At 41.9% G+C, this 21,151-nt stretch overlaps 1 protein-coding gene across 4 annotated transcripts in view; it reads right to left on the bottom strand.

Moving 5' to 3' along the window:
- The window catches only part of LOC116974308 (E3 SUMO-protein ligase RanBP2-like), a 60,276-nt gene that overhangs the window by 7,418 nt on the left and 31,707 nt on the right, over positions 1–21,151 (bottom strand). The window contains exons 19-29 of one of the 4 annotated variants that reach the window (XM_033022640.1): positions 20,801–20,895; positions 18,985–20,724; positions 16,311–18,825; positions 15,188–15,265; positions 4,351–4,491; positions 3,402–3,485; positions 3,252–3,323; positions 3,080–3,172; positions 2,929–3,000; positions 1,069–1,271; positions 407–629 (exon numbers count right to left, since the gene is read on the bottom strand). In XM_033022640.1, coding sequence (XP_032878531.1) covers positions 407–629; positions 1,069–1,271; positions 2,929–3,000; positions 3,080–3,172; positions 3,252–3,323; positions 3,402–3,485; positions 4,351–4,491; positions 15,188–15,265; positions 16,311–18,825; positions 18,985–20,724; positions 20,801–20,895 — 5,316 coding nt within the window. Of the gene's footprint in view, positions 1–406; positions 630–1,068; positions 1,272–2,928; positions 3,001–3,079; positions 3,173–3,251; positions 3,324–3,401; positions 3,486–4,350; positions 4,492–15,187; positions 15,266–16,310; positions 20,725–20,800; positions 20,896–21,151 lie in introns of all 4 variants that reach the window. The other 3 variants (XM_033022641.1, XM_033022642.1, XM_033022639.1) reach the window with 3 other exon arrangements.

The raw sequence follows: 21,151 nt of genomic DNA, 5'->3' as shown, positions 1-21,151 counted from the left end.
AAAATGTCCAAGCCAAGAAACAGCAGTTAGTTCCTTCTGCTATTAAAATGTTAGTTAATATTCAAAAACATCGTGCTCCCCAATATTTAACTATAGAGCAGATATTTTTATAACACAAGTTCAAAATAATGGTAACCTTGAAGTGCTGAATAAAAACTTCTCAATCACTTTGTTACCTCCCTTTAAAATTGTCACTAACATGCATAAATTATTTGTCCATTCTAATACTACGTCTATAGACCTAATTATTCCAATCCACAATACCCATACTGATGGTTCCCCACAAATTCAAGCACTTACTCATTTACTGCTCCTCTAATGCTTTCTGGAGGTGCACTAAAATTCTATCACATTCAAACAAAGAGAATAATTCTATATTAATTCATCCAATTTTCCCTTTTTGTACCCGCTGTGGTAGAATCAGGTTCCATAGCTTTTTTACTCGATAAATCAATGGGCCTGCCATCATCTGATGCTGGAAATTCTGCCTTTAGTTCAAAATGTGTTGTGGAATCTGGTTCAGCTTGTCCAATCACAGAAGCAGTAGCTGGTGTAACCATTGTCTGTTCATTCAACTGCGCTGTGGAAAAGACATCAGTGGAGCTGCTGATCAGCCCTTCTTGTGCTCTCTGTACAAAAAAAAAAGCAATTTATTTTATGGAAGGTCCACAAGCATTAATTAGTAGCATGTAAATTAAACATTCTATTGCTCTAATTAAACTATTTCACTATATAGTACTAGATTAACAGATTCATGGATATTTTAAAGCAAACAATGGCATGCAGTCTGTTTTAAACCAAATATTACAACGTTAAATAATGTGTCCAAACTAACACCATTCGGTTAGAAAATGTAATTCTAGTAATATTAAATATCAAATATGAAAAAAGTTAACTTCGTTGAAAATATATAGCCCCATTTTTGCTAGCTGACAATGATATCCATTTATACAAGAGGCAATTTGTGAAATAAGGAGCCAATATTTTAATAGGGCTATTTAACCATGGCAGTACCAATATATGCAACACTAGAAATTATTCACGGATTACAATCAAAACCTATTTCACCTGAAATTCCCTGATCTTTCTAATTTCAGTCTCAAAGTCGTCATCTTCCTTCTCTCCTTCTGTATCACTACTTAAACCACAAAAGAAGGTCGAAGGTAGCAACAATTCTTCAGCTTTCGACCTTTCTTCAGGAGTTGGCAACTTCTCCCACACAAGGATACAATCTTTATCACCATCTTCGACCAGAGTATCCCCACTGGAGCCTACAAAAATAGCAGATGGTCACAAAATGAAGAAAAATTACTCATAATCTTAGAAAAAATATCATTCAGCATTACAACATTTAATGATCCAAATTCTTAATTTGTCAGGGTGTTTCCTTCTATTCCACGACACTATACACATATCGTTTTTTGTGCCCAAAGCTTGGGAAACAAAGAATTGAACATCATATCTGCAACATCTAATTCAAAACAGGCCAACATTACCAGTCTAAAAGTCTGGAAATCTGAAATAATAGACACGAGAGATACTCAGCTGTGGAAGAAAAATTAAGATTTCAAGTCGATGGCGTTTCATCAGCACAGGAAAAATTGAAACTGTGGAAATTATTGAGAAGGCACTAGGGTGGAGGAAAGGAGAATCTAAATGAAGAATAATGTGTGTACACTCTGGTTGATTGTGACGATCTGGCTGAAGGATGTGTGATAAATGAGAGCAGAGGTGAAAAATAGCATTTGAATGGTGAAAAGCAAGACATTGAACATCGAAATCAAAGATAACTGGAATCCCAGCTAAATGAGTGTTATCTGGGAAGACAAATTGTTACAGATTGACAAACTTACATAGGAGCTAGTCAGTTCTGATACAAATGGTGTTTATCTGGAATTGCTGAATTCAATATTGAATCACCAAGTGTAGAAGGCCAAAAAAGGAGTTGGGCTAGGTGTGGAATATAGAAGTGAAAAACAATTAAACCTTCAAGGTCACTCCTGCAGATAGAATTGAAGTGTGAAGCAATGGTTCACTTGTACTCCTTTTGGTTTCAGATTCGCTTTACTCTGATTTTCTTTCCCCACAGATGCTGCCTAACCTGTTGAGCATTTTCAGCAATTATTTTAATTTTATTTTCAGTTTAACCAGCTGTCCACGTCAACTTTGTCTATGCTTACTCTTGGATCACTATAGGGCCTCCATCATTCTACTGTGCCTCACATAGTATCTGCTAGAGAATGGATCGTTCCTAACATGATCTTTCATTGTTGTGGATAACGTGAAGATTGCACATCCGGCAGCAATTGTATGGGTGGACATTAGCAAAGGATAAAGTGAAGTGGTAAGTTTGGGGCTAATCAGTTACAAAATATTAAAGTTGACACCTAACTAGAGGTATACAGATTCTGCCAGCGATCCAGGCGGAGCAGAGGCCTTTAATGCTGACATTGATCTCAATCTTCAATGCCAGTTTCATGTTCAAACTCAATACCATCCACAGACTTAATTTGTGTTCCATAAATCCACATGCTTGATGATACTGTACCGTGGCCAACAGCTTTCATGTATCAATACATCATGCATATAGATACGTCAGCAACAATTTCACTCTGCTTCCTATCTGAAAATGATCCTAAATTTGAACACTCGATACTTGAGCCAGAAAATTTACACATGCCTCTACGAGTTTCTAAGACTAGACAGAATTATCATGAGTTGTTTTGTATTATCTCACAATCTATTTCCAAAACCCGTCAGTTGATCAATTTAAGCACATATCAAGAATTAATGAAACATCCGTGTCAAACCGTTAGCTAGTTATTTAAACTTCCAATATCTTTTTATTGCTAACACTGACAACAAATGCTAAACATTTGGTATCAGGAACCCAAGTGGACAAATCAAAACTATAGGAATATTTCATACCTATTGCACAGGACTTTTGCTCCTTCTGGTCATCAGCCCGTATCTTGCTATCAGTAATTTCCAAGAATGTGCCTTGAATAGAAAAAATGCTATGAGCTAAACCTCTGCCATCCTCAAAATAACAGAGTATCTTTCTCTACAAAATTTGTACCTGTTTCAGTGGAAACTTGTTGCTGAGATGCACCTGGATGGAACCATTCATCATGTTGATCCGGGTACAGATTTCCACCAAGACTACTATCAGCTGACATTAAGTATAAAAACCATAATTAGATAAGCTATTTTACTTCCAAAGGAGTGTTTGGATTAAGAAATGTTTCTACCTGTTGCAGGCACACATTCTGGATCCTTTGGCTCATCTGGATCAAGCTTTCCACCAGCTTCCAAGGTTTCACCTAGGTTTGGAGAATTCTAGCATTATTTAATCTGTACTTTTAATCTACAAGATACCTTGCAACATTTTTTATCTGTACCTGCTACAGATGTTTTTTGCTTTTGTGGCTTATCCGGATACAGTTTTCCATTTAGCTTTTTAACTGCAGCTTCGTAGTCTTCATCTTAAAAATAAATAATTCAACATTAATTGAAATTTAAGACCAAAGAAATCTAATTATCAAATATACCAGACAAAATTGCTGGATTAAAAAAATCTTTTTTTTTTTTAAATTGATGCGATCTGATCTAAACCGATTGCTGTAAATAACCACATCATACAATTACACCAATAGTCATTAGTAAATGCATTAAAGCAGTTTCATAATTTATCTAATCCACATGGTGCGGCAGAAATTGTGCTGGCTTGACGGTGCTCAGCATTACCATACACAAATTCAGACATATAGCAATACATTTCTGCACAGCAAATTATACGCAAACTGAATATGTCAAAGGTCTACACAGGAAATAAGAAACAAATGGTGAACTTCTACGGCAGAGACCATTTATGCAGAGAATTCCAATATTTATTGCTGGCAGCAAATAAAGGCAACCAACGATCGCAGAACAAATAATTGTAGCATGAGAAAGAGGACATAAACAGAAAGGAGATTAAATAGGCATGGGAAGAAGCTATGGACAGATTTTAGAACCAAGAATGAAAGTGTTCAGTTTAGATAACACTACTCGAAATTGATATAGGCCAGAAAGTATTGGGAAGGAAGAGGCAAGTATGAAAGAAAAGAACAAATGTAAAGATGATTAAAAGTGAGATCAACATGGGAGGATGCAAATGAAAGAAAAAGATATTAAGCAAATTTTGAGTATTTAGTTTTGAACTAGATATCCAGCAGATTTATGAGACAAAGGTAGATTAGGCAATTTCTGTATAGTCTTTCATAATTACGAATGACAGCTTTCCTCAACATATATACAAACAAATAGAACTCCATCACCACAATGGACAGAAAAGTGTGCAGGTCTCACCATCTTCATCGTCATCACTAACATAGCCAGGTTTGTTCTTGTAGCAAAAAAACATTGGAGGAAGCTTCAGTTCTTTCGCAAGAATTTCTTGTTCAGGTGTAGGTGTTAATACAAAAACAATTTGTACTTCTTCATCTTCAACTAAAGGAAGAATTAATTGCATTAGTAAACAAAATCTGTAAGAGGACACAATCTAAATAATGACGATATACCACTCACATCTACAATAACAGCAGATGCACAGCAATACATGTTAGTTCATAATTATCTCAATATGCATTGGTAACAAACTGACAATAACCAACATGTAGTATGATAATTGTCCAATAGAAGAATATACAGGAAGATAATTTAGCAGATGAGGCTTATGAAAGGAAAAAGCTTAGATATGTAGATTTGGCAGCAGAGGTTGCGCAGCGAAGTTGGAAAGCAAGAGTATGTCCGGTAGAGGTGGGTTGTAGAGGTTTCATCGCGCGATCTACCATGTCCCTATTTGGAGAGCTAGGAATTTGTGGACAGCGTTTGCGTCAGGCCGTAAACCAGATGTTAGACGAGGCAGAAGGTGGATTTAGTGGAGAAGAAACAGCGTCAGTTGGGGGCAGAAAGGAAATGTATCATGTGCGATGTGTGTGTTCCTTTGGAAGTATATTCCATGTAAGTGTATCCTGGTTTTGTATACGAGGTAGATATTTGTGGCCTAATGATTATTTAATAATGGGTTAGGATAAGTGCATGACAGGATGCGAATGTTTAGATTGAGTGAATTGACCGTCTGTTGTTTCCTTTAGTTACTAGATACTGGCAGCATAGGTGGTGAGAGCAGGTATTGAAGGGGGTGGTTCTGGGACGCCAGAACTAACTGTTGAGCCCCCCTGAAGTGTCCAAAAGGGAACTGCAGATGCTGGAATATCGAAGGTACACAAAATTGCTGGGGAAACTCAGCAGGTGCAGCAGCATCTATGGAGCGAAGGAAATAGGCGACGTTTCGGGCCGGTCTGAAGAAGGGTTTCGGCCCGAAACGGCGCCTATTTCCTTCGCTCCATAGATGCTGCTGCACCCGCTGAGTTTCCCCAGCAATTTTGTGTACCCCCCTGAAGTGTCGTCGGCCTAACAACGAAATACCAGTGAAGGCCCACTTGCTATATTTAAGAGGGAGCTAGATGTGGCCTTTGTGGCTAAAGGGATCAGGGGGTATGGAGAGAAGGCAGGTACAGGATACCGAGCTGGATGATCAGCCATGATCATATTGAATGGCGGTGCAGGCTCAAAGGGCCGAATGGCCTACTCCTGCACCTATTTTCTACGTTTCTATGATAACCCGAAATAATGTACTGGCACCTACACAACCGGTTTTATGTGCTTGTTAACATGTAGATCGCTTATTATTGCATATGGAGTTAGTTATTGTCCTATAGTATAAGTTTGTACAAGCAGTTTAGATACTACTTTGGCTTTGGGCTTAGTTTTCTTGGTTGAGTGCTTATCCTGGTGCTATAGCACATACTTTGTGTTTTAATAGTAATTGATCAAGCAACATTTCCATTAGACATGCTTTTACAATCAGTACTGCCTGATACAAATGTATATAAAGTTCAAATTTAAGAAAGTTTAAGAAATATAAAGGGACAGAAGAGCAATGTTTCAGTGGAAGTGCAACTAAGAAACAGCTGTCGCATATTATGTTAGGCATGGCATCAGACTCCAAGACAGAATTCTGCTGGAACTTTCAACCTCAGAGTCTTGAGCATAAAAGCCAGGTTCAGCTGAAAGGGGTTTGGTACTCCATCTCTCCAAAACAAGGACAACACTATCTCAAAATAAAATGTAAGGTGGTCTCAGGTTACGATTGCCCAATTTATGGACATCTGTACATATGAACAAGCTCCCATATTATCCAATGCAAAAGTCCAACATTCGTAATTACACTCATTACCACAAATGGCAGAACTTGTTTTTTTTCTCTCTCCACTTTTAGTAACAGTTCTTTCTTGTTCGTCAGGCAGCATAAAAACAGGCCCACTGGCCCAACTCAACCATGCTGACCACGATACCCATTTGACCATGTTTGATCCAACGCATTTTAAAATGTTTTTATTGAACCTGCCCCAACTACTTTCTCTGGCAGCTCATTCCATATACGTAGCACCACCTGTACGAAAAAGTTGCCCATCAGATTCCTATTAAATCTTCTCTTCCAGTGTTTCTTCTGTCTTCTATCATTTGATTCCTTAACTCTGGGAGGGAAAAAAACTGTGCATTCACCCTATTTTAGTGATCTCGCATCTCTGAAATAAATTTCCAGAGCAGCCAAATTTTTTAAAGGCCAATAAGCATCTAGAACAAGGGGATACATTCGTAAAAACACAGTCAAGTTAGTTATGTTAAACTTCCCTCTACTCATAGTATCCCCAAACTACAAGCCAATTGAATGCTAAATCGGAAGTCGATAGAAATATTAACAAGATAGTCTATGTTCTTCGGCAGCTGAGGAAACGCAATCTGCCACAGGCAATGATGGTCCAATTCTACATGGCCATCGTAGAGTCTGTTCTCATCTTCTCCATCATGGTCTGGTTTGGCTCAGCCACCAAGCAGGACACCTGGAGGCTGCAGCGAATCGTCCGATCAGCAGAGAAGATTATTGGCTGCAACCTTCCCTCCATTGATGAACTGTACACTGCAAGGGCCAGGAAGCGAGCGGGCAAGATCATCTCTGACCCCCCTCACCCTGGCCACAAACTCTTTGAATCACTTCCCTCTGGAAGGCAACTCCGGACTGTCAAAGCTGCCATAGCCAGACATAAAAACTGTTTTTATCCACGAGTAGTTGCTCTACTCAACAGCCAAAAATCTGTAGCCTCCCTTTGATCTGGTATTTTGTTGGTTCACATGCTTGATCAATGGTGTTTTATCATTAATGTTTTATTATTATTAATGTTTAGTGTTTTCTGAGTCATTCGTAACTGTCACTGTATGTCATGTTGTTACTTGTGAGCGGAGCACCAAGGCAAATTCCTTGTATGTGAATACTTGGCCAATAAACTTACTAACTTACTTCATGTGAATACAAGAGATTCCAATTCATAATTGCAACGTTATACTTAAAACGGGACAATTGAGATCAAACAGATTTTTTTTAAAATTGAGGTCAACTCTGCTTTAAGACTGGAATAACTTGCAAATTGCAGGGCTGTGGGACAAAAAAGAAAATAGCAGATGAATAACTGGCAAAAATAACCAGTACAGATGAGCAAGGAAACTGAAGGTGGAGAAAGTTTGGAGGCTGTAACATGCCTGGGCTGAATGCTGCATTGGGCCTCATAACAGGTTGTAGATTAGAGACAGAGCGATTAGAGTGGGATGGAGAATTAAAGCAGGGTTCGAAAAGCCAGGGTTACGCAGAGCACAGAAATCAGGCGCTGTTCAAATACTCAATCTAAATTTGGTTTCTTCAATGTCAAGAAGACCACAACATGAACATCAAATGCTCTGCACTAAATTGGAAGTGCAAGTGAATTACTGCTTCACCTGCAAAGAATGTTTGGAAAAGAATGTACAAGAAGTTTACAAAGAATGAACCCAGGATGGTACTTAAAGAGATGAAACAAGAGGTTTAAGAAGGAACTGCAGATGCTGGAAAATTGAAGGTAGACAAAAATGCTGGAGAACCTCAGTGGGTGAGGCAGCATCTATCGAGCGAAGGAAATAGGTGTTATGTCTCTGACAGATGCATGGGAAAGTGTCATAAAGGAAGAGTTCTGATGGGGAGGAAAGTGAGGACCAAGGGAGCAATTCTCTCAAAATCTTGACATGTGAGGGGAATGTGAGAACCGTTATATAATGTGGGAGGGGAGAGAGAGAGAGGGAGGGGAGAGAGAGGGAGAGAGGGGAGAGAGAGAGAGAGAGAGGGGAGAGAGAGAGAGGGAGGGGAGAGAGAGAGAGGGAGGGGGGAGAGGGGGGGGGGGAGGGGAGGGGGAGGGGGAGGGGGAGAGGAGGGGAGAGGAGAGAGAGAGATGAGAGAGATGGATAGAGAGAGGGAGAGGAGATAGAGAGAGGGAGGGGAGATAGAGAGAGGGAGGGGGATGAGAGGAGGGAGGAGGAGAGAGATAGGGAGAGAGAGGGAGAGAGGGAGAGAGGGAGGGGGATAGAAAGTGAGGGAGGGGAGAGAGAGAGGGAGAGAGAGACGAGAGGGAGGGGAGGAGAGGAGGGAGAAGAGGAGAGGAGAGGGAGGGGAGGAGAGAGAGAGAGAGAGGGAGGGGAGGAGAGAGAGAGAGGGGGAGGGGAGGAGAGAGAGAGAGAGAGAGGGAGGGAGCGGAGGAGAGAGAGAGAGGGAGGGGCGGAGAGAGAGAGAGAGTGAGGGGAGGAGAGAGAGAGCGAGAAAGAGAGAGGGAGGGGAGAGAGAGGAGGGAGAGGGGAGGGGAGAGAGAGGGAGAGGGAGGGGGAGAGAGAGGGAGAGGGGAGGGGGAGGAGGGAGAGGGAGGGGAGGGAAGACGAGGGAGAGGGAGGGAGAGGGAGAGGGAGGAGAGAGAGGGAGGGGAGAGAGGGGAGGGGAGAGAGGGAGGGGATGAGAGAGGGAGGGGGAGAGGGAGGGACGGAGGGGGGAGAGGGGAAGAGAGGGAGAGGGAGAGAGAGGGAGAGAGAGAGGGGAGAGGGGAGGGGAGAGGAGAGGAGGGGAGAGAGGGAGGGGAGAGAGGGAGGGAGGAGGCGAGAGAGGGAGGGGAGAGAGGGAGGGGAAGAGAGGGGAGAGGGGAGAGAGGGAGAGAGAGGGGAGAGAGGAGAGGGAGAGGGGAGAGAGGAGAGGGAGGGGAGAGAGGGAGGGGGAGGAGAGAGGGAGGGGAGGAGGGGAGAGGGGAGGAGAGGAGAGGAGAGGAGAGGAGAGAGGGGGAGAGAGAGAGAAGGAGAGAGAGAGAAGGGGAGAGAGAGAGAGGGAGAGGGAGGAGGAGAGAGAGAGAGGAGGGGAGAGAGAGAGAGAGTGGAGAGAGAGAGAGGGAGGGGAGAGAGAGGGAGAGGGAGGGGAGAGAGAGGGAGAGGGAGGGAAGAGAGAGGGAGGGGGAGGGGAGAGAGGGAGAGGGAGGGGAGAGAGGGAGAGGGAGGGAGGGGAGAGAGGGAAGGAGGGAGGGAAGAGAGGGAGAGGGAGAGAGGGAGAGAGAGAGAGAGGGGGGAGGAGAGAGAGAAGGAGGGGAGGAGAGGGAGGGGAGAGGGATGGGAGAGAGGGAGCGGAGAGGGGAGAGAGGGAGAGGGGAGAGAGGGAGGGGAGAGAGGGAGGGGAGAGAGGGAGGGGAGAGGGAGGGGAGAGGGAGAGGGAGAGGGATGGGAGAGGGATGGGGAAGAGAGGGAGAGGAGGAGAGGGAGAGAGGGGAGGGAAGGGAGGAGAGGGAGCGGGAGAGAGGGGAGAGAGAGGGAGGGGGAGGGGAGACGAGAGGGGAGAGGGAGGGGAGAGGGAGGGGAGAGAGGGGGGAGAGAGGGGAGAAGATAGAGGGGAGAGAGAGAGAGGGAGAGGAGAGAGGGACGGGAGAGAGAGAGGGGAGAGAGGGGAGAGAGGGGAGAGAGGGAGGGGAGAGAGGGAGGGGAGAGGGGAGAGGGGAGAGAGGGAGAGGGAGAGGGAGAGGGGAGGAGAGGGAGGGGGAGGGGAGAGGGAGAGGGAGGGGAGAGGGGGTTGGGAGAGGAGAGGGAGAGAGGGGGAGAGAGAGAGAGGGAGGGAGGAGAGGAGATAGAGGGAGGGGGAGAGGGAGGGGAGGACAGAGAGAGAGGAGGGTGCGAGACGAGAGGCAGGGTGAAGGCGAGAGAGCCGAGCATGAGAGCAGGACGGGTGAGACGAGAGAGAAGGCGAGGCGGGAGACTGAGTTACGAGAGAGAGAGGGGAGACGATGAGAGAGATGCACGAGGCTGGACGGGGCGAGATGAGGCAGGAGAGGGGGCGGGAGACGATGAGAGAGGCGAGGGGACGACGAGACGAGAAGGGGAGCAGAGAGGTGACGGGCGGACGAGAGCAGGCGGGGAGAGAGAGACGAGAAGGGTAGGCAGTAGAGGCGAGGGTGCGTGAGAGCGAGGGGAGAGACGAGGCGAGGGCAGCGGAGAGAGGCAGAGGGAGCGGGATGAGAGGAGCGGGATGAGTGGGATGGGGAGAAGAGAGAGACGCAGGGAGGAGAGAGAGAGCAAGGGAGGGGAGAGAGAGGGCAGGGTGAGAATGAGCCGATGAGGGTTTCAGGCGGACGAGACGGAGAGACGGGAGGGAGACGAGTAGAGAGGGAGGGGAGAGAGGTAGGGGAGAGAGAGGAGAGAGGGAGGTAGAGAGGAGAGAGAGAGGGAGGGAGGATGTACGAGAGACGAGAGAGGGCAGTGGGAAGAGAGAAGAGAGGGAGGGGAGAGAGGGAGGGGAGAGAGGGAGGGGAGAGAGGGAGGGGAGAGAGGGAGGGGAGAGAGGGAGGGGAGAGAGGGAGGGGAGAGGGGGAGGGGAGAGAGGGAGGGGAGAGAGAGGGAGGGGAGAGGATAGAGGGAGGGGGGAGACAGGGAGGGGGGAGGCGAGAGAGAGAGAGGGAGAGGGAGAGGGAGAGGGAGAGGGAGAGGGAGAGGGAGAGGGAGAGGGAGAGGGAGAGGGAGAGGGAGAGGGAGAGAGAGGGAGAGAGAGGGAGAGAGAGGGAGAGAGAGAGGGGAGAGAGGGAAAGAGAGGGAGAGAGAGAGAGGGGAGAGAGGGAAGGGAGGGGAGGGGAGAGGGGGAGGAGAGAGGGGGAGAGGGGGAGGAGAGAGGGGGAGGAGGAGAGGGGGAGAGGGAGAGGGGGAGAGGGGGAGAAGGAGAAGGAGAGGGAGAGGGAGAGGGAGAGGGAGAGGGAGAGGGAGAGGCAGGAAATAAATGAGACGCCGTCAAGGGCTCTGGCACTAATGTAGCAGGGAAGTCATGATTCAGTAAAAAGCAAGACATCTCCGAGGCATTTGGACAAACAGTCTCGTTTAGTTTAGGGATACAGCATGGAATCAGGCCCTTCGGCCCACCAAGTTCGCACCGACCCGTGATCCCCGCACACTAACACTACACACACTAGGGTCAATTTACATTTATACCAAGCCAATTAACCTACAAACCTGTACTACTTTGGAGTGTGGGAGGAAACTGAAGATCTAGGAGAAAATCCACACAGGTCACGGGGAGAATGTACAAACTCTGTACAGACAAGCATGCGTAGTGAGAATCAAACCCCAGTCTCTGGCGCTCTACTGCTACACCACCATGCCGCCCATCTCGACATCGGAATTAATGTTTTTGGCACATTTACTCCAATGGTCTTGCCCTATAAAAGGTATGCTTTGTTCTAACCATCAGTCCCCTGCCATCCTTCCCCACTTGCTCTATATTTGTTGTTACCAAAGCTTTGGTAACGATCAAAGACTCCGTTTTCCATCTTCTCTCCACACCACGAGAGTTCATTAATTAAAGTAAACCAACTTGAATGCAGTAAATTGAAACTATTTGCAAGCCTCAAATTAAAACCATATTATTTTTATGTATTAATTTCACAGCTCTGCAGTGTTATAAACATTAGTGCTAAATTTCTGCATTGCATCGTCCAAAAATGAATTAGTAATTTAAAGTATGCATTTTAGTGCTGTCATGTCTAATAAACACCAATCAGGAAGCTGGAAGCCATACTCTGCAGCAAAACAGAATACCAATCTATTTTAGCTAGATTAACAATTATGGAAATCTTTGCACTGTCAAATTGCATTTACATTATGTTAGAATTGAGAAAATTAACTCTTAAATCAGATCATGCTTGTTATACACGCGATTCCAAAGGCAGAAAATGATCCCATCTCTCAGAAAATACTTTAAAATCAATTTGTTGGGGAAAAAAAAGATAAAGTATGAAAGTTTATGCTTAGACAAGCATCATGGGCGTTCATACAAAAATAATTTCATCGACTAAACCTCATATCTGAATATCTGCACAAGAATGTGTTTTATAGTCTAAAGCTATTTAATTTTATGAATGAAAATCAACGTGCAGACCTTTATTTAAACCCTATTCGACCTGCATGAAGAAAGTTGTGCATACTGACATTACTTTTCCTACTAATTTATTCTGAACTGTAACTTCACTAAGAACAGCAATTTTCTCCCTTCTCAGTTCTCCAAACTCAGATTATTGCTACTTAAAAAAACATAAAATCATCCTCTGTAACAGATTGATACAAATTAATTTCCTCGTACAACTTCATTCCTGCTCGCATCAATCTGCCCAACTTGCTCCAACATCCATTTACCTCCACAACTCATCTGATGCTTGCCAATTACCGGTATGTCTATTCCACAATCGATTGCCATCTTTCCCAAATGCTCATGGTCTCCAGGTTGACTGCTTTTCTCTAGGGTAGTAATTGATATTTGTCCTCATCGTAACTGGTTTCTCCATTGTAATAACATTTTCCGCATTAAAAAGTATCTGGGAAGCTCTTGGTGATGAGCGCTGCAGTCAATCACACCCTTTGCCATCTCTTTTGCAGCGGAGATTCAATAGATAGATTCAATAGGAGATGGCTGATGCTGCTTTTGTTTTTATTGATCTTGAAATTGTTCATTATTCTTCTAAATCCCATCCATACCTCAGAACATCCAAGATTAGATTTCTTAAAGATTTCACTCTTTAATATCACTTTGAGTTAATTCTCTTCGTCGGATCCATTAAAATGGCATTTTTATGGCATTACTTCTCAATCACAGTTGACAGATACTTGCCCCCTCTAACTTATCTATTTTTTGACTGAATTACAAACACTAGACCCTTATTCTTTGACCGTAAATTTTTATATCAGAATCCCAGTGAATCTTCATTGTATCCTAAAAGCCTAGCCTTAACAGTGGGGACTCCTTCAGTACTGCACTGTATACAGGATCATCGTTATCTTGTGATAATTCCAGTATTATTTCTTAAAAAGTAAACAGCCGTGTTGCCCAATTTTCTTTAAATAATTTTTTCACTGCACCATTTACTTTTTGTAAAAGATACATCTTTTTTTTGGCACTAAATTTATCTGCCATAATTTAAATCCAACACCCAAATCACTATTGACATAATTTCTAAACAAAACGGCATATTTTGTCATTTCCAAGTATTCTCAAGCCAAGTAAGCCAAGCTCAAGCCAGTATTTTCCCATCTTAAAGCTCCCTGTAATTCCACACTTACATTATCTTCTATAAAAGGGTTAAGCAATGAGCATAGGTTACTTAAAGTTGGTCTATATCCCTTGAGACTGTGGTGATTCAATACATTTTTACAGCATTACAGAAGATGCAGACAAAAATGTTGCCATTAAAATAGTAAACACATAAGATAGATATGTGTTAGAAATCTTAATAGTTATGCATCATATACTCAAGTTGAAGAGGATTTGATGGATAAGGTAGTGAAAATGAAAATGCTGGCATCGATGATAGGATTCTTATCCTATCCTATTCTTAGGACAAAATTCTTAATGGGTTGGACAGGCTAGATGCAGGAAGATTGTTCCCGATGTTGGGGAAGTCCAGGACAAGGGGTCAGTTTGAGGATAGAGGGGAAATCCTTTAGGACCGAGATGAGAAAAACATTTTTCACACAGAGTGGTGAATCTCTGGAACTCTCTGCCACAGAGGGTAGTTGAGGCCAGTTCATTGGCTATATTTAAGAGGGAGTTAAATGTGGCCCTTGTGGCTAAAGGGATCAGGGGGTATGGGGAGAATGCAGGTACAGGATACTGAGTTGGATGATCAGCCATGATCATATCGAATGGCGGTGCAGGCTCGAAGGGCCGAATTACCTACTCCTGCACCTATTTTCTATGTTTCTATGATTGCAGAAAACTGATGGGGTGCCCGATCCAGGTTCAAGACTGAAATAGTAATCCAAACTGTCATGCATTTGTTTGGAGATCTATTTTATTTGAAATGACAATGGATAATACAACATTAACAACATGACAAAAGTTGGGAAAAATACAAAATAGACTAGCCCCCGTGCCATACTGTTAAAGTAGAAAGTGTGAAGGAAATAGCCAGAACAATGTTAATATGATGGGGTAATAAGATGGCAGCTAGCATAGTTTGAAATGTGACCAGGATGGCAATAGACTGACTGACAAAGTGATCAAAATGCCAAACGTTGAAGATAGTAATGGGCTTGGATTGTACAAACTAAAGCAAAATAAAGGCTGCTTTTGGAATAACCATGGGAATGTAAGGTACAAGACAGATAATGCCTTGCTTGAAGAGAACTTGTCCTAATGGACATCAAATGGAAAGGATAACAACGAAAGAGCAGTGATGGGCAAAAATAAAATTATAATGCAAATAAAGTCAGTTAAATGCCAATGACACAGTCTTCTAGAGTGTAATAAGAAGGAACACTAGAGGCAGGCAAATATATTATATATATTGAATTGAAAGTGAGAAAACCATAAAACAGATGGAGGAGATTGTGGGAGCTCTAAAGAACACTTATAAATGAAGATAGTTTAGCAAACAATGTATCAATATGGTAGTAATTTACAATGAATATGTAACAACACAAAGATCATGGTAATATCAGATCTTACAATGGTATACAGGGATGATCCAAAATCACCAGTATAGTGAAAGAGTTTTTTTGTTACTTTGGAAAAATTCAAACATAGGGAGCTAAGGAGCCAGGATATCTCACTCTAGCCATTTCAACCCATTTGCCACCCTAAAAAGCATGCTCAAAGTTTTTCAAAAAAAGCCAAACAAAAAAATTTCATGCAGAAGTTAGACTGTGTAGTATATTATTATTTTTAAATACCACTGCAGTATCATTCTGCAATTCTGATGCAAGATACCAGAAATACCTTTATTTTCACACCGCAGGACAGATGGACTGGTCCAAAAGGCAGACGGATTAGATTTGAAAAGACTAAAGTTAAACCCTAAAAATAAGAATCGGTGCATAAGTGTCTAGATGCAATTAGATAACAAGAAAACGAAGAATCTTTTTCAAATGCAAAGTAAAACCCTATTATCCTCCTCACACTTAATATACTTAAAAAACATTAAAATAAAGTAATTTGCTAATTTCCATAATGCTTTAAATAATTTAGAATATTGTTAAACCCTATAAATTAGCAAATTAGAGACATTAATAACCAAAATTAGTCAGTTAACTCAGACTGGTAAATACAGCAGATTGCCAATATTTCTGAATGGTAAAAGGAAAATGCTTTGATTCTCAAAGTTCAAATCCCTGTTCTCTTATCCTACCAGATCTCTGAGGAAATTTTAATGTAATCCTTCCATTTGACAACACAAGTTTATGCAATCATAAAGCCTGCACACAAATACTCGATATCAGAAGAAATGCAAGAAAGGTAGAACCATTGAGAACCTGAATTTGATTGCGTTGGAAATAGTGTGCAACAGTACCAAAAGAACACTGAATTTCTGGAGATACATTGATGGACAATGAATGATCGAGAGCAACCATCACATGGAATTCAGCACATTGAGATTCTTTTTAATGGGATTATAAAAATAAATAGTTTTTATAATCCAAGGGTGGACGTGGGGAAACTTTATGCACATGACCATGTAGAACACGATAACCTCCAAACATTTAGGATAAAATAAATTAGGAATGTTCTTATACAAAGGAATGGTGAAATTGGGAAGACTTTGCCACATGAAGTGGATGATAGCATTTAGAAAAAGTTGAGACAAGCATTAGATAACTAGGAGGTTAGATAAGATGAGGCCAAGTGTTTGATGTTGACAAAAAGGGAATACGGAGATTTCCTTCCTAGAGCACAGGATGATTGTACTATAACAAGTTGCAAGAAATATGATGTGTCCACAAGAGGAAAAAACATGATCAAGGAGTTTCGGAAATAGGAACACGTCTTTTGGTGCTCACACTAGACTATATTCAAAAGCTATGCTGACAAGTAAAAAAATATTTGTGCTAGCAGAGCAACTTACCAGTTTGTGGTCTGTTAAATGGAGTGTGTTTGGATTTATCCCCAGTTGCAAAAGCAGTTTCCAAGCATTCTGTTGAGTTTGAAGACAACAAGCTGGCCATTGAACACTTCGACAGAGATGCAGCTGCTTTACGAAAATCAAATCCGCCACTAGTGATATCCTGTAGTTTATTCTTAATAGCAGACGGGTCACTTTGTACTTGGTCTCTTGAGGCAGATTCTGTGCTTTTAAAACTGAAACCAAACAAGGATCCAGTTGCTGAATTACCAAAAGTGAAAGGCCTCTCGTTCTCATTGCTGAAGATGGATTTCAAATCAGATCCAAATAGAAATTTTACTGGAGGTGATTCTGTCAAGCTGGTACTTGCTGACTTGACTGCAATACTGGGACTTGAAACACAAGTACTTGTTTCTTCTGTTGTTTCCTTAATAGTCTCTTCCAGCATTGACACTGAAATCTTACAACAAGGAGATTCCCTTGGTGTAGTTTCTCTTGAGGATAATGGTGTGACTAATGTTCCTTGTTCTTGAGCCTTCTTGGCTTCTTCAAAGAGGTCTCTGAAAGAGCTAGCAACTTCTTGCTGCTTGAAACGAACAGCTAATTGTTCCACCTTTGCAACATCATCTGCAAAATCCATTACACTCCAAATAAAGGCTTTTTCAGTTCCTTTCATGGGCTCCATTTTTATGTCGGGCGTTAGCCAGTGATTGGCACAAATTTTTAACACCTGATCCCTTCTCATAACTATCCGAACTTTTTTGGAATCATAATTTTGTAAGATTTTCAGGTCCCCTATTCCTCTTTCTTTCCACTGGCCCATTTCTTTGTCATAGCGGTAAAGTTTAGCTCTGTGACAAAAGATAACTTGCTCATTTTCCTCTCCTGTTGATACATCAATCAAATCAGGTAATGGAATAACTGGCTCAAAATGCTGAGCATCCTTCTCCTCCTCTGGCCCAAATTCTGAATCTTCATCTGTACCTAGAGACAACCCACTCTGGTTCAGTTTAGGAGATTTTAATGGACTCAAGCTTGGCTGGAAATTAAAGTTAAATCCAGATGCTGAATCACCAAAGCGGAAAAGATTTTTCCTCACAGGACTGATAGTGTCAGGAGATCCATATGCAGTGCTAGATACACTTGTATCCAAAGCTTCCTCACGTAGATCATAATTATCCCATTCTAACGTAGGTCCAGTACTTTCAGAATGAGGTTTAATTACTAAGGCGGAGATGCTGCTGCTTTCAGATATGGAACTCAACATTAGATTCCCTTCATCTTTCACACTTCTTTTCTCATCTTTCAAAAAGTGTTTCAGGTCTTTTAAACCACTTTTCATTTCTTCAGCTTTTTGTATTAGTCGAGCAGTCTTGCCATTGTCCAATAGTTTATGAGGAGTTTGTAGTGGTATATCTAATAGTAATCTTTGGAATTCTTCAAATTTGTCCTTAAAATCTTCAGCCAGCTCTGGAGTCTTAAACTTTGCAGCTAGCTGCTCTGGCTTTGCCTCACCATCTGAGAAGTCACTAGCCAACCACATCCATGCCCTATCAGAGCCCATTAAGGGTTTGAGATTCATAGTGGTAGTGATCCAATGATTTGCACACACTTTGAAAACTTGCTCCCGACGCATTATTATTCGAAGTCGGCCATTGGCTTTGTTTTGGAGAACTTTGAGGTTTCCAACACCCCGTTCTTTCCACTGGCTGACTTCTGTATCAAACCTAAATAGCTTAACTCTCTGTGAATAAAGGTCGGTTTCATCTTCTTCACCAGTAATAAGATCTACTTTTTCAGGCATGAGAACCACAGGGTCAAAATGAATATTATCTCCCTCATCAGTTTTGTACAGTTCAGCATCTTCGTCATCTACAGAAGCAGCCTTTAAACTTTTTGCTGCAAACAGCTGCCGACCCACTCCTTCAAAACCTTTGAAATGAGGATCTTTTTGGCCAAATTGAAATCCCTTATCTGCAGTTTTTGCTAAATCAGCAAAGCTGGAGGTGCTCGTATCTTTACCAATAATAAAATCTTGACCTTGGCTTGAAATATCAGATGCTGGAACTTGGTCTCCGTCAGAATTTGAAGTGATTATCTCCCTTTCTTTTTGTTCCGCGAAGGCTTTTAAAAAGAGTGCAGCTGATCCTTGCTGACTACCTTTATTAGTAGAATCATTGCATGTATCTGGCAACCCAAATGTGAAGCCACCACCTGAACTAGGTGAAGAAAATGCAAATGTAGAACTGGAAAATGGTGTTGAAGACTGAGATGATGTCCCAACCTTGAAGGCTGTAGAGTCATTAACATCATGGCCAAATTTAATGCCACTTGCAGGAAAGTTTAGTTTGAATCCCATTTCAGGTGCATCTGATTTAGGACAAATACCACCAAGAGCATCCACAGTTTTTGAAATTCCTGCAGTTTTATTGTTTGGGTTGGTTTCCTGACAGGCAATACAGTTTGTCGCTGTTGAATTATTTCTCACATAACAAGTGGCACAATCCCACTGTCCGTCCTTTTTGGAAATAAATCCATCAAATGCTCCCTGTGTGGATGTAGCAGTTTTTGAAATTCCTGCAGTTTTATTGTTTGGGTTGGTTTCCTGACAGGCAATACAGTTTGTCGCTGTTGAATTATTTCTCACATAACAAGTGGCACAATCCCACTGTCCGTCCTTTTTGGAAAAAAATCCATCAAATGCTTCCTGTGTGGATGTGCATGGCCTTTCACTGTAAACTGGCTGGACAGCTGAAGGAACAACTGGGATTTTGCTGTCAGGTTTGAGTGTGTGACAGCATACACATTTTGTCACTTCCATTTCATTACTCACATAACAACTTTCACAATACCACTCTTTTTTGGCAAATAATCCTAATGTGCCTTGTGTCAACGTGGTTGTTCTCTCACTGAAGGCTGACAGGCCAGATGAAGTAGTAATAGGAACTTTGCCATTAGCTTTGGGTGTCTGAAAACATGCAGATTTTGTGTCATTATTAGGAAATTTGTCACCAAAACCTATTGGTTTGGAAAAAGCTGTAATCTTCTCAGTTCCTTCAACTGTATTTCCATTTTGCAGCAAGGTTTGTGAAGTAAAGGGCATGCTTTGTTTTCGATTAGTAGCACCAAATCCAGAATCTTCAGTAGACTTAACAGTACCCAAGTTAACCTCATCAGACTTTATTTTGATTCCTATTTTCTGTTCTTGACCCAACAGACTGCTTGATTTTAATTTCTGACCTTTAACCAAGTTTTGTGCTTCTTCAAATTTGGTTTTAAACAATGCAGCCTCATCAGTTGTTTTAAAACGAACAGCAAGTTGCTCAGGTACTGGCTTTTCATCAGAATAATCTAACGCACACCAGACCCATGACTTATCAGAACCTGCATTAGGTTTTAACTTCATATCGGCTGTTATGTAATGATTTGCACAGATCTTAAGAACCTGATCTCGTCTCATTAGGAGCCGGATTTTGCCAGATGTCCTATGTTGTAGCAGTTTTATGTACCCAATGCCTCGTTCCTTCCATTCTTTGGTTTCTGTGTCAAAACGGAAGAGTTTTGCTCTGTTGGAAAACAGTGGTTCCTCATCTTCTTCTCCAGTTTTAACATCTACTTTATCAGGAAGAGGTACAACTGGATCAAAATGTGGTCCATCTTCTTCATCTAGTACACTGTTTTGTTCATTTCGACCATCTTTGTCTTCTGCATTATTGCCAGAAGTTGCCACCTTACCAGTATTCTTGAAAGAAAATACCTGGTTACTCAATACATTGTTGAATGTATTTTTGTTTTGCTTTTGAGCTAGATAGCTATTAAAAGAGCCCTGCTCTCCATGGGAAAAGGAGCTCTCTTGACTGTGCATTCCCTGTGCAGACATTTGACCTAGATGCAAATCATTTTTTACACCTCTACCTGCAGTTAAAATTCCTCGGAGACTATCACTGGCAGACGATGGGGGTGTCTGGGTTTTCATATGTGGCGAGGAAAATGTAAAATCTCCCTCATTATTCTTGAAATTTGAGTTAAATTTAAATGTTGTTGTGGGTGTTGAGTGCAATGGTGCAGAAACCAATGAATTCTTTGTAGCTTCATTTTGCATCTGTTGATTAGGTGTTCCAAACCTTCCTTTAGTTTCTGTAGGTTTCATTAGGTGCACTTCTGCAGGTGGTTTGGTGAAGTAACCAGGCTCTGGCAAAGGTGGATTTGTATTTGTTTGTGGAACGCCGTGATTGTAGAAGTCTTCACCAAATGGTGAAGGCAGCCCAGTTGCAGGAGATTCAAAACGCAGCTGTGACCCATACACGTCCTGTGAATAAATACATGCCGAATTGGTTTGAATAGGGGGTGTATGAGCTTGCTGTTGGTATCCATGCATAGACTGCTGTGGGGGAATCCGACCAATTCCATATGCAGGCTGTTTTAAAAGAAAAAAAAAATGTTAAACTGCCAATACATATACACATCCAAACTAAGAAAATCACTCTGGGTACCTTAGTTGGAGCCACGTTGGTAGCAGCTCTAAGAAGATATTGGGAATTGTATGCAGGAGATTGATTGTAGAAAACCGTTGATCCTGAGGTAGCAACTAAGAGATTATGTTAGTTTGTACCATTTATCTAAATGTCTCACTAGCAAAAGAAATATTCATATGACTCATTCTTTTAAAGGATATTCATATTACTTTCGGTAAACCATAGTTTAAACGATATGAAAACAAGCATTACCATTAATTTGTAACTTAACATTAATCAGTTTTAATTTAGTAATAACTCTTAATTGATCTAAAATAATCAAAACTGAATTACACCAGTTTACTTTGGTAAAAAGCAATTGCATATTAT

This window comes from Amblyraja radiata, chromosome 6 (assembly GCF_010909765.2).
Source record: "Amblyraja radiata isolate CabotCenter1 chromosome 6, sAmbRad1.1.pri, whole genome shotgun sequence".
NCBI classification, from domain to species: Eukaryota; Metazoa; Chordata; class Chondrichthyes; order Rajiformes; family Rajidae; genus Amblyraja; species Amblyraja radiata.
The sequence above is the reverse complement of the archived record's forward strand: the minus strand, read 5'-3'. Positions and strand labels throughout refer to the sequence as shown.